At 45.4% G+C, this 13,970-nt stretch overlaps 1 protein-coding gene across 3 annotated transcripts in view; it reads right to left on the bottom strand.

The window, feature by feature from the left end:
- LOC142586048 (intermembrane lipid transfer protein VPS13A-like) overlaps positions 1-13,970 on the bottom strand; it is a 935,034-nt gene that overhangs the window by 334,569 nt on the left and 586,495 nt on the right. For all 3 annotated transcript variants that reach the window (XM_075697293.1, XM_075697294.1, XM_075697295.1), the window contains one exon: positions 5,173-5,259. In XM_075697293.1, the coding sequence (XP_075553408.1) occupies positions 5,173-5,259 (87 nt within the window). The remainder of the gene's footprint in view (positions 1-5,172; positions 5,260-13,970) is intronic.

The following is a 13,970-nucleotide window of genomic DNA, read 5'->3' as shown; positions in this document are numbered from 1 at the left end:
CAGGTCGGGAGACGAAGCAGGCAGCAGGAAAACAGAGGTCGACAAATTCTTGACGCGCAACTACCTGAATGACAGAGATCGCTGGGGCTGGTTGGTCAATAGTGCGGTCAAGTGAGCGTGGATGGAACAGCGCAGGACTTGTAGCCTCGAGCTCGCGGCGAATAATACGGGTGACACACTCATTTAAGGGTGGTAAAGCAGTAAGGTTGATGCAAGACGACGTTGCAGTTGTGTTAGGGAGCCAGGAGAACTGTGGAATGACGCGGCGGCTTTTGGCGAGCTCAAAGCGGCAGCATTCCTTGACAATGACTTTGATGGTGGACACGTTGTTGGAGCTCAACAAGTTGAACGCGTCGTCCGCGATCCCTTTAAGTACGTGGCTGACTTTGTCAACCTCGGCCATTTTGTCATCTACTTTCCGGCACAGAGCGAGCACGTCTTGTATGTACAAGACATACGATTCAGTAGAAGACTGAACTCGGGTCATCATCATCATCATCATCATCAGCCTGTTTTATGTTCACTGCAGGACGAAGGCCTCTCCCTGCGTTCTCCAATTACCCATGTCCTGCACCAACTGATTTTAACTAGCACCCGCAACTTTCCTAATTTCATCGCTCCACCTAGTCTTTTGTCGTCCTCGATTGCGTTTTCCTTCTCTTGGTAACCATTGTGTAAGCCTAATGATCCAACGGTTGTCTAACCAGAGCATTATGTGACCTGCCCAGCTCCATTTTTTCCTCTTGATGTCAATTAGAATACCGTCTATACCCGTTTGCTCCCTGATCCAAACCGCTCTCTTTCTGCCTCTTAACGTTATGCCTAGAAATCATTGTTCCATCAATCTTTGCGCGGTTCTTGTTCTCAAGCTTCTTTGTCAGTCTCCAGGTATCTACTCCATATGTCAGCACTGGTAGAATGCACTGATGGTACATCTTCCTTTTCAATGATAATGGTAAGGTTCCCGTCAGGAGCATGCAATGTCTGCCATATGCGATCCAACCCATTTTTATTCTTCTATGAATTTCCTTGTCATGATCAGGGTTCCCTCTGATTAATTGACCTAGGTAAATATACTCCTTCACAGACTCTAGAGGTCGACTGGCGATCCTGAACTCTTGTTCCTTTGCCCGACTATTTATCATTATCTTTGTCTTCTGTATATTAATCTTCAACCCCACTCTTACACTCCCTCTGTTAAGGTCCTCAATCATTTGTTGTAACTTGTCTGCATTGTTGCCGAATAGAGCAATGTCATCGGCAAACCGAAGGTTGCTGAAATATTTGCCGTCGATCTGTACTCCTAAGCCCTCCCAGTTTAATAGCTTGAATACTTCTTCTAAGCATGAAGTGAATAGTATTGGAGAGATTATCTCCCTGTCTGACCCCTTTCTTCATAGGAATCTTCCCGCTTTTCTTGTGTAGAATTGAGGTAGGTGTAGAACCTCTGTAGATATTTTCCATGGTATTTATGTAAGCGTTTTGTACTCCTTGATTACGTGATGCCTCTATGACTGCTGGTATCTCTACTGAGTGAAATGCCTTTTAGAAATCTATGAAAGCCGTATAGAGAGGCTTATTGTGCTCTGCGGATTTCTTGATAACCAGATTGATGACACGGATGTGATCTATTGAAGAGACTCCCTTCCTGAAGCCAACTTGTTCCCTTGGCTGACCAAAGTCCAGTGTTGACCATATTCTATTGGAGATTATTTTGGTGAATATTTTACATAATACTGGGAGTAAGCTAATGGGCCTATAATTTTCAATTCTTTAACGTCTCCCTTTTTGTGGATTAGTATGATTGCATTCTTCCAGTTTTCTGAGACCCTTGCAGTCAATATAGACACTTCGTGTAAAGAGCCGCCAGTTTTTCAAGCATTACGTCTCCTCCATCTTTGATTAAATTGACTGTTATTCCATCCTCTCCTGCCGCCCTTCCTCGTTTCACGTATTGCAAGGCCCTTCTGACCTCATCGCTAGATATAGGAGGAGTTCCTGTATCCTGTTCGTTAGTTTCTAATTGAGGTATCCTTACTCCTCTGGGTAATGTACAGGTCAGTATAGAATTCTTCCGCTGCTTTTACTATATCTTCGAGATTACTGATGATATTACCCTGCTTATCTTTCAGTGCATACATCTTGGTTTGTCCTATGCCAAGTTTCTTTCTCACTGATTTCAGGCTGCATCTATATTTTTATCGCTTCTTCAGTCTTTCTCATGTTATAATTTTGAATATCACTTATTTTCGCCTTGTTGATCAGTTTTGACAGTTTCGTGATTCTATTTTATCTCTTGAGTAGGACACTTTCATTTTTGGTCGTTTCTTTATTAGGTCCTTTGTTACTCGGCAGCACTTGCCTACTAGTTGCCTTGGTGCCTTGCCTCCCATTTCAGTTGCTGCCTCTGAAGCCAGCCTAGTTACGGTTTCATTCATTACCTCTATGTCATCGTCATCATCTCTCTGTTCTAAGGCTGCATATTTGTTTGCAAGTACCAGCCTAAATTTGTCTGCTTTTACCCTTACTGCCTCTAAGTTGACCTGTTTCTTCTTGACCAATTTTGCTCTTTCTCTCTTCAAATTGTGGTGAATCCTAGCCCTCACTAACCTATGGTCACTGCACTTTACCCTACCTATCACTTCTACATCCTGCACTATGCTGGGATCAGCAGAAAGTATGACGTCAATGTCATTTCTTGTTTTGCCATTAGGGCTCTTCCAGGTCCACTTTCTGTTGCTACGCTTCTTGAAAAAGGCGTTCATTATTCGAAGCTTATTCCTTTCTGTGAATTCTACCAGCATCTCTCCTCTAGCATTCCTAGAATGGACGCCATAGTTGCCAATTGCTTGTTGACCAGCCTGCTTTTTCCCCACTTTTGCGTTGAAGTCATCCATTACTACAGTATATTGAGTTTGCACTTTTTTCATCACTAATCCAACATCTTCATAAAACTGATCCACTTCCTCATCATTGTGACCAGATGTTGGAGCGTAGGCTTGCACTACCTTTAATCTATATGTCTTATTAAGTTTTATTATGACTACAGCTACCCTCCCATTAATGTTGTTGAATTCGTCAATGTTGCCCGCTATGTCCTTATGGATTAGGAATCCTACCCCGTATTGCTTCTTATCTCGGAGACCTCTATAGCAGAGGACATGTTCGCTATTCAACAATGTATAAGCCTCACCAGTTCTTCTAATCTCACTAAGGCCGATGATATCCCAAACAATGTCTGATAATTCCTCAAAGAGTCCTGCTAAGCTAGCCTCACTCGAGAGGGCTCGGGTGTTAAACGTTCAAAGGGTCAGTTTCCATTGGCGACCTGTCTGGATCCAGAGATTCTTAGCACCCTCTGCTGCGTTACATATCTGACTTCCGCCTTGGTCAGGTGCTCCGCAGCCACTGGGGACTGAGGGCCATTGGGTAATTGAGTTAGCCATTTGGGAGGGGGTGGCCGAATACTGCACCAGGGAGGCCAATTCCTGATCTGGTGAGGGAGTGTCTTCTCGAGTAGCAAGTTCTTTTCTAGCAGCCAGCTGCCGACCGATGGGATTTCCAAAGAGGTCGGTGAGCTTCTCTTTGAAAGCATCCCAGCTAGAGACCCCGCACCTCCACCAAAATGTAGCTTGAACGAAGGAATAAGAACTGGATAATATTTACAAAGTGTACTTACAAAGGATAATCCAGCCCTAGCCAGTTTAGCCGACAGCTCGAGAGCCAGAGAGCGTTCGTTGCCTTCGTCAGAGTGCCCGCGTGCATCGGCCACAAGAAACACGCAATATGCACATATCAATATCTACAGAGATTCCACAGCCACCTTAATTCTGCACAAGAAATGTAGGAAGATACCTATAAAGAAAGGGGTCAGACAAGGGGACACAATCTCTCCAATGCTATTCACTGTGAGCTTGGAAGAAGTACTCAAGCTATTAAACTGGAAAGGTTTAGGAGTAAGGATCGACGGCGAATACCTCAGCAACCTTCGGTTTGCTGATAACATCGTTCTATTCAGCAACAGTGTAGACGAGCTACAACAAATGATTGAGGACGTTAACAGCGAGAGTGTAAGAGTGGAGTTGAAGATTAATATGCAGGAGACAAAGATAATGATGAATAACCGGGCAAGGGAACAAGTGTTCAGGATCGCCAGTCAGCCTCTATAATCTGTGAAGGAGTACATTTACCTAGGTCAACTAAACACAGAGAACCCTGATCATGAGAAGGAAATTCATAGAAAAATAAAAATGGGTTGGATCGCATATGGCAGACATTGTCAACTCCTGACTGGAAGCTTACCGTTATCGTTGAAAAGGAAGGTTTACAATCAGTGCATTTTACAGGTGCTGATATATGGGGCAGATACCTGGAGATTGACAAAGAAGCTTGAGATGAAGTTAAGGTTCCTGCAAATAGTGATGGAATGAAGAATGCTAGGCATACCATTAAGAGACAGTAAGACAGCGGTGTGGATCACAGAGCAAACGGGTATAGATGATATTCTAATTGACATTAAGAGAAAAAAAATGGCACTGGGCAGGTCATGTAATGCACAGAGTAGATAACCGTCGGCCCATTAGGGTGACAGAATGGGTACCAAGAGAAGGGAAGTGCAGTAGCGGATGGCAGAAGACTAGGTGGTGCGACAAAATTAGGAAATTTGCGGGTGCTAGTTGAAATCAGTTGGTGCAGGACAGGGGTAATTGGAGATCGCAGGAAAGGCTTTCGTCCTGCAGTGGAGATAAAATAGGCTGATGATGGTTATCTATTTATGATGTTGTTCTTTATATTCAAACAAAAACAAGTACTTTTTGACTATTTTGAATAGCTAATTCTCCAGATGAACACAAATCAAATATCAAAGATTGTGTTCAATTCGTATTAGAAAATTCAAATACTCACATGCTCCTACTAATTAAAAAAGATTCATTAAGGAGCTTTTTGGTGATTATCACAGTTTTTGATGTTTGCCATTGCTATAAATCTTGGCCATCAAAAACTACAATCTTTTTCTTTTACCCCTTACTTCTCATAACTGGAGATAGTTAAGACATGCACGCAAAGCTAATACCCCAAGAGAGCTAGCTGATCAGGTATGGTGATCCAGTCCACTTTTCACAGAAGAAAAAGGGAAAAGGAAAAGCAATAAGCTTGATTGCACCAATTTACCTTTTTGTGCTTTCGTTTCTTGAATCGGAACAGCAGTGGTTCCTCAGATGAAGCACTACAGTCATAGATTATGTCTGAACTAGAGCTCTGAAAAAGAACAATAGGCAGGCTTATTTGTTGCTTACTTTCAACATGCCTTACAGGAGTACTGACAAATTATTTTCAAATCTTTTTTTATGCATTAATTGAAAGTACGGTACCTTTGAACCCCAGAACATACTGTTAAGCGTCACAGCACACCAAATAATTTAACATAATAGCTTTTCTACAACCAGTTTCAGTTTTGTTTCTACTGTGTTGCGACGTTATGATACAGTGTGTGGTCAAGAGGGAGTAGGATATCGCAATGTTTTGCCATGCGTTCCAGCTTGGTCAGTTGTCCACTATGCTGCTACATTAGCCCTCAAAATGAGCAGCAGCATATGAGGTGACTGACCAAGCTAGGGCAAGTGTCAAAATATCGCAATGTTTTGCTCCCACGTGACCACATACTGCGTCGTGACGTGAAAACACAGTATCCTCCTGGGAAACGAAGCTGTAACTGGCTGTAGAAGAAAATAAATTATTTACAGTGCTCCGAGGCTTGCTAGCACTTTTTCTAGGGTTTAGAGGTCTAGCACCTTCACTTACCAAAAAAGAAAAAAGAATAGTAAGTGTGACCAGGTTTATTGGACTTGTCAAGCAGCAGCCAGAAACACAGTGGCAGCAACGATAGCTTAGCTGGATAGGCGAACTGCCCACATGACATGTGATGGTGACAGCGCTTTCTAGCATGCCAATTTTCCTTTTGCTCTAAGACACGCAATGGAGATGGGACTTTCCAGTTCCATTCTTCTTCCATACATAAGAAATATGATGTCAGTACCCCTTTAAGGCGTATCTCAGCACAAGATAGAATGAGGTGGACAGATGCAGGCTCCCAACTGAAATTCACTACGAAAAATAACTATTTACAACAAAAATCTGTGCATGTACAAAAATGCAATCCCAACAGGTAGTTGTATTATTTAGTTTTTTTATATAGGGTACTGATTGTACTGAGTGTAGAACTGTATGCATCAACTATGCAGGCGTTAGCTAATATACATCACATATCAATGATCTGAGGAGAACCTGGAAAGCATATATGTGAATAACTAAACAAAGGAACCAGAGGCATATGCACACTTAAGATGGAGGCATCAATACGCAACTGGGCTGGTATTTTGTAGCGATGCCTTTTCCGATTCTATGCTTTTTCAGGCTTTTCGCGCTTGGCCGGTGGTCAGAGCGACAGTCTGCCCATGTTATCAACGGGATCAGGCGGCCGTGAGTGGTGGATGATAAGAATAGCATAGAATAAGGCATAAGGCATCGCTACAAAATAGCGGCCCTGTTGGAGAAAGATAACTATTCCAGTTAAAGAGTCTGTCACAGGGGTCACTGAAGTCTGCAGGTATTTTTCAGGGTCAAAAAAGCACACAAGGTAATTTGAAGCGAGGTGAACATACAGAAGCGCATTCATTCTCAAGGCATCAGTCATCCATACCTTTAAAAATAATTTTTAACAGGCTACTCTCTTTCAAAAATGTAATAAATTTTGTCCTGTTTGTATACTTAAATATATTGTCTATGTGCTTGGTGTTTAGAGTGAAAATTTTAAAACAATGTTGAAGTGAGAAAACATGGATGAGGCAGCCGCTGCTATTGCTTGTAATGCACTTGTCCTCCTATTGTCAGGATTTGCAGAAATAAAGCGAAAGTCTGGGTGCATGTGGGTGAGAAAACTCTGGTAATTACATTTTCGATGTGTGTGTGACGGGGGTGGGAGAGGGTGTTGGAGGGTAGGTTTCGGCATCGCCGGGGAAGGGGAGGGGGACTCTGCTCGGCCTGGAAAACTCTGGAGGAGGCTCGGGCCCCGGAGCTCACCTGTAGTCGGCATCTATGACCGACAGCACAGCACAAGTCAGCTATAAAAAAACGACACCCACCTTTGGCACACTGTGGGCTCTGCGGCTGTGCCACTGCATGGGCCGTTAATATGTTTGGCTACGTCATGCAGATTGGTGGTTGATATAACCTTTTCGTTAAAAAAATTAGTAGTTATTACTTGGTACAGCTGCCGAGCCTGCAGTGCTGCTTGTGTCTTGCTTTTGAATGTGTCAATGTTGCTCGCGCTCTGCTGCTGATGCCGGGCAATGTTGAAACAAATCTGGGACCACCTAATTTTCATGCTGTTTTGGCCGAACTACAAAAGTTGACCGCTGGACGGTCAACACTTATCACTGAAGTGCAAGACCTCAAAAATCAGCTTGTAGCAATAGATAAAACAATATCTTCCCTAAGGAAACAAATAGCTGATCTTGAAACCTAATGCGAGAGTGTCTTAGCACCCTGCGAACCGAACTCGAAACACTTCAAACTAGCACTGCGGGACTGCTCAACGGCTTTCCGAGTTAGATTCATGTCCTGATGACCTCGAGAACAGCTCGAGAAGAAATAACCTAGTATTCTATGGACGTTCCGACCCAAATGAAAAGTAATCTTACAAACAATCAGAGAAAATAATCATTCAGCACTGCCTTGATAGCCTGAACCTGGTAATCAAACCTAAACACATAGAGCACGCTCACCCTCTAGGCCGCCACAGCATAGGCCGCCAAAGACCGGTAATAGTAAAGTTTACTTCCTTCAAAACAAAAGGGATCGTACTTTTGAAAGGCCCTCACCTTTCGGACCTCGTTTCAACCTGTAAATAAACATCACTCGTAACATCTTTGGTGGACGTGCGAGGTAAATCTTGTACGATCCTGGACGACCCAGCTCTACCAACTGTCTGACGGAGTAGACGCTTGGCCGGTTTACGACCACAAGCAGCGGACATGGCCAATTCCGGAGAAGGCAATGACAATCCCACCTGCGGCAGACCAGACAGCAATCACGCAGGCCAGGCTGGCTACTGGACACCGCTGCGAGAGCCACCCACCTTTTTGGGGAAGGCGAACGAAGACGTCAACGACTGGCTTAAACACTACAACACAGTGAGTTGCCACAACCACTGGAGCACTACGAAGCGGCTCGATAACGTGTTTTTTTTTTCTCGCTGGAACCGCGCTCCTCTGGTTTGAAAACCACGAGACCGTTCTTACAAGCTGGGATAATTTTGTAGAAGAATTCACCAAGTGCTTCGGGGACCCGTTCTCTAAGAAAGAGAAGGCTGAGCAGACGCTTTCTCGACGAGCTCAACTACCTGGCGAAACATGTACAACGTACATAGAGGCTGTTCTGAAATTACATGGAATCGTCAGCGCTACCATGACAGACGAGGACAAAGTAGGACATCTGCTTAAAGGAATCGCTGAAGATGTTTATAATTTTGTTCTAATGAAGGAAGATCTTAGTACTCCGTCTGATCTGAAGAAACACTGCCGGGCATTTGAAGCGCTGAAAATGAGAAGGATTGGACAAAAGTTCGGAGGCTTGGAGAATGTCACCGCTATTGCAAGTGTGTCCGTCCCTGCCCATGACATCTCCTCGGTGATACGGCAAGTCGTTAAAGAAGAGCTTGAACGCCTTAAAGTTGTTGACGATGCTCATGTGTGCCATCAGTGTGCATTTGATCATCGCTCTCGTGTGCCACCGGCCACCTGGGCACCTCAGAGTTACCGAGGACCTCGCAGGACCTATGCTGATCGTACGAAGAGCAGCAACTTGCCACCGCAACACAGAAGTCTGGGACACCAACAAGATGCACCACAACGGTTTGTTCCGCGGGCTCTTACCTCCTACAACAAGCCTGAGAGTATGTTTCTACCCATGACACCCATGTCACCGGTGTCACCCGCGACAAGCTGCGACTCACGCATTTGCTACAGCTGCGGTGTGCCTGGACACATTGCTAGGTATTGCCACCGCCGCCAGCAGCATGCTCCGCAGTTTAATTCCTACACACCTCGCGTGCCCGCTGATGAGCCCTGGCCGTATCCCAGTTCCTTCCAGCCGCTGCAGCAGGGATGCACGAACCGCAGTGACTCCCCCGTTTCCGATCGCAGCCTCACACCACCACCGACATGACAACGACGCTCTCTATCCCCTCGCCGTCGCTTGTTATCACCACCGCCGCTGGGAAACTAGCTGGTGCGACCGACATGGGTGAGGCCGCAATATGTTCATCTTCATCAAGACCCCCTTGCGCAAAATTGTTTATAAACAAAGTGTGCATTTTAGTTGACAATGTGAGTGCTTTTGCTTTAGTTGACACCGGGGCGGCAGTTTCTGTTATGAGCCTGTCCTTCGAAAATCGTCTTGGACAAAGAGTTATGTTTTCTTGGGATCGGAACGCTACCTTTCGTGGAGTTGGCGGGGAAATGTTACACCCACTTGGGGTCTCTTCTGTTTCAGTTACGATAGGGGACCAGACATTTCGAAGTGAATTTACTGTGCTTGCACGTACAACGCATGACATTATTTTAGGAATTGATTTCTTGCGTGACTGGGGGGCAACTTTGGATTGTGGAAGTGGCGCAATTTCTCTTCGCCGCGACACACGAACTTCTATGACAGATAGCACCAGTGATGCCGCCAATGTTCTCTCCGTGTCACAAAATGTGTGTTTGCCCCCTCAGACTGCAATGTTTGTACCTGTCAATACTTCTCGCCCTCGTACAGGTTCTTGTTGTGGTTTAGCCGAGCCCGATTATAACAATGCGCTAAAAAAAAAATGTGATAGTCCCTCGCTCCCTCGTTGTAACCACTGATGGTTGTACTCATTTGTGGACAATGAACGTTTCAACCCAATCCATAACATTGCCGCTAGGACTTAAACTGGCAATTTTTGATGAACAAGCCATTGTCAGCGTCGGAACGGTCAAAATGTCAACTGCTGAAAAAAAATCCAACCCCGATTCCAACCATGATAATTCTGCTGACTTTAAGCGCATGATTAACAAGTCGTTGTCTTCTAGTGAGCAGTGTCTGCTGGAAGCTATGCTCACTCGCTACGCCACAGTGTTTGATTTTGCTCAAGGCCAACGAGCGTCCCATACCCCACCGGCATCTCGTATGCAACACCACATCGATACAGGGCAGGCAACGCCAATTCGTCAGAAGCCCTACCGCGTTTCACCTTCAGAAAGAAAAGTCATCGCCGAGCAGGTCGAAGAAATGTTACAGAAAGGAGTGATCCAGGAATCATGAAGCCCTTGGGCTGCTCCTGTGATCCTAGTAAAAGAAAAAAGACAACTCATGGAGATTCTGTGTGGACTATTGCCGCCTAAACACCGTCACAAAGAAAGACGTGTACCCCCTACCATGAATAGATGACGCCGTCGACTGCCTCCACTCCGCGTCGTATTTCTCTTCTGTTGATTTATGGTGAGGATATTGGCAAATTCCCATGCACCCCTCAGACAAGGAGAAGACAGCCTTCGTGACACCTGACGGTCTCTTTGAGTTCAACGTTAAGCCCTTTGGCTTATGCAACGCTCCAGCGACATTTGAGCGATTTATGGATACTGTGCTCTGCGGACTCAAATGGGAAATTTGCATATGCTATTTAGACGACGTCATTATTTACAGCCGGACATTTCACGAGCACAATCAGTGCCTGTCGATCGTTCTTGACTGTATCCAGCAAGCTGGCCTTATTTTAACCTCAAAGAAATGTCATTTCGGTGAGCATCAAGCCCTCGTACTAGGCTTTCTGGTCGACAAAGACGGCATACGACCAGACCCTGAAAAGATAGCAGTGGTTCGCAACTTCCAACAGCCACAAATGGTGAAAGATCTGCGAAGCTTCTTGGGCCTTTGCTCATATTTCTGGCGCTTTATCAAGAATTTCGCACAGCTTGCCTCTCCCCTCACGTCTCTCCTTCACAAAGACACCCCATACTTGTGGACTGGTGACTGCGAGTCGGCGTTTCAACAGCTGAAATTTTTGTTGACTTCTGGATCGCTGCATACTGACGCCAGCGGTGCAGGTGTTGGTGCTGTACTTGTTCAGCTCTGCGGTGGCCGTGAGCATGTCATCGCCTATGCTAGTAGGACACGTACAAAAACGGAGACAAACTACACCATTACTGAACTCGTGCGCCTAGCAGTCGTCTTCACCATTCAGAAGTTCTGTCCGTAACTGCATGGCCACGCATTCACGATAGTGACTTACCATCATTCACTCTGTTGGCTGGTTGGGCTATGTGACCCGTCTGGCCAGTTGGCCCGCTGGGCTTTGCGCCTTCAAGAGTACAGCTTTTCCGTTAACTACAAGAGCAGACGCTGTCACACGAATGCTGACTGCCTATCCCGTCTCCCTTCGCCGCACACTAAAGCTGAGGATGATGACTTCGATGACTACCTAGTTTCCATCTCTTCCGACTTTCCAGACCTGCGTACCTTCGAGAGCGAGCAACGTTGCGACCCTACCTTGAAATCTCTATGGGCAGCTGCATGTGAGCCAGCAGGAACAACCCCTTTTACTTTTCATAATGGTTTGCTGTACAAAAAAAATTACTCGGCTGATGGTCCCCCATTGCTTCTAGTTGTGCCCAAAAGCCTGCGCCCTGCTGTCCTTCGTTCCATGCATGACGATATCACATCCGGGCACCATGGCTTTGCACGCACACTACACTGACTTAGACAGAGATTTTTCTCGCCCAAGCTCTGGAAAACAACGAAACAGTATGTCGCCAGCTGTACTGTTTGCCAGCGCCACAAGCAAACGACGACGGCCCCAGCAGGCTATTTACAACCAGTTAGGCCACCGACGTTACCCTTAGAAAAAGTCGGCATCGACTTGCTTGGCCCGCTCCCAAAGACGTCAGCTGGCTACTGCTGAATTATAGTATGCGTAGATTACCTTACTCGCTACACGGAAACGGCGGCACTTCCATCTGCCACTGCAGCAGATGTCTCTTCATTTCTGTTGCATCATGTCATACTCAGTCACGGCACTCCCCGTGTTGTCATCAGTGACCGTGTACGGCAATTCACCGCCGACGTCATTGAAGAACTTTTACGGCTTTGTGCTCCTGCATATCGTCATTCCACTCCTTACCACCCGCAAACCAATGGCCTCATGAAGCGGACGAATTGAACCCTTACCAACATGTTATCAATGTATGTCGCTGCTGATCACAAGAATTGGGACGCCGTCTTACCTTTTGTAACGTACGCGTACAATAGTGCCAAGCACGAAGTTACTGGATATGCGCCGTTCTTTTTGCTGTATGCACGCACTCCCCAGAGCTTTCTGGACACTATTATACCTTTATCACGCCAAGAAGATCCTTCCATCGCCCAAACTCTGTGTCGTGCTGAGGAAGCACGTCGACTGGCGCATCTTAGGACGTTGTCCTCACAAGGCAACAGCAAGATTTGCTATGATGCGCGGCATATCCCCGTCAGCTTTCCTCCCGGTGATTATGTTTGGTTGTGGACACCTGTTTGCAAAAAGGGATTGTACCGCAAGTTTCTCGCCACTTACACCGGACCATTCGTTATACTCAGCCACTTCAGTGATGTGAGCTATGTCGTCGCCAAAGTGACTGCAAGTAATCGACGTTCACGTGCGATGCAAGTTGTTCATGTGGCCAGACTAAAGCAGTACCATCACAGGTCCCTTTAACTTGCTCAGCGAGCTTCGTGTGCCCCGGGGAAAATGTCGCAGCACTGCGCAACTGAGGCAGAGAAAGAAGAAGTAGAGTGTGCGCGCATGATCTCGGGGTACTCTGCGCCGACTGGGCCTAGCCTGTAGCTTCCCTCTCAGACCTCGTTTCACCCTGTAAATAAACATAATTCGCAACAATATTATGGTTCAAGTGCAGCGCCCCACCAGAAACCGTCCTCCTTAATGTCTGCTACAGGGCTTGTATCAGTAAGCCAAAATTAGTGCACAAACTTAACGACGCACTCCTCTAGATTACTAGGAAACACCCCAATGCACAAATTCCTTTCTTGGGAGATTTTAACTATCCAAGTATAAACTGGCAAACCATAGTCCCTCTAACTGCTGGTAACTGTGAAGCTAGTGACTTCATTCACTTGTGTTTAAACTTTGACCTGAGGCAAGTGGTGCTCGAACAAACTCGAGTTATGCATGGATCATCAAACACTCTGGATTTAATTCTAACTAACAACCCCGAAAGCTTATCGCTGATTATTTACCTGCATGAAATTAGTGACCATAAGGTCATTCATGCTATCTTAGGGTTTACCCCCATTCCCGGCAAAATGTTCAAGAAAACCATGTGCACGTACAACAGAGGAAATTACGAAGGAATTAACAACGAACTAGATGCTTTTCTGCCGTCTTTTCAATTTATATTTCATCACCGATCTGTCGTTGATAACTGGAGAGTTTTCAGAAACAAGATGAATGAACTAACAAACAAATTTATTTCCTGTATCAATTTTCGTGCAAACCGCCAAAGATAGTGGTTCTCAGACAATCTGAAAATATTAGAAAAAAAAAAATCTTTACAGTGCAGCAAAACGGAACCCGTGTACAGATGTATGGGATAAATACTATGTAGCCGAGGATATTTATTATGATGCAATTTGCTGTGCCGAAACAAAACTTTTTTTCTAACTGACCTACCAAAAATTCTAACGAATAACCCCAGGAGGTTTTGGGAAATAATAAACCCGCAAGGAACATGTGCCATTGCTCTCATGAACACCGCAGCCAAGGAATCTACTGATAGTGAATGCGCTGACATATTTAACCGTGCGTTTGTTTTCATTTTTACAGACAAAACTGACTCATCATTTCCCGCTCTGCCTAGCGTAATACTTTCAGCAATGACATCGATCGAATTCACTAC

This window comes from Dermacentor variabilis, chromosome 6, assembly GCF_050947875.1.
Source record: "Dermacentor variabilis isolate Ectoservices chromosome 6, ASM5094787v1, whole genome shotgun sequence".
NCBI classification, from domain to species: domain Eukaryota; kingdom Metazoa; phylum Arthropoda; class Arachnida; order Ixodida; family Ixodidae; genus Dermacentor; species Dermacentor variabilis.
This window is presented reverse-complemented; position numbering and strand designations above follow the sequence as displayed.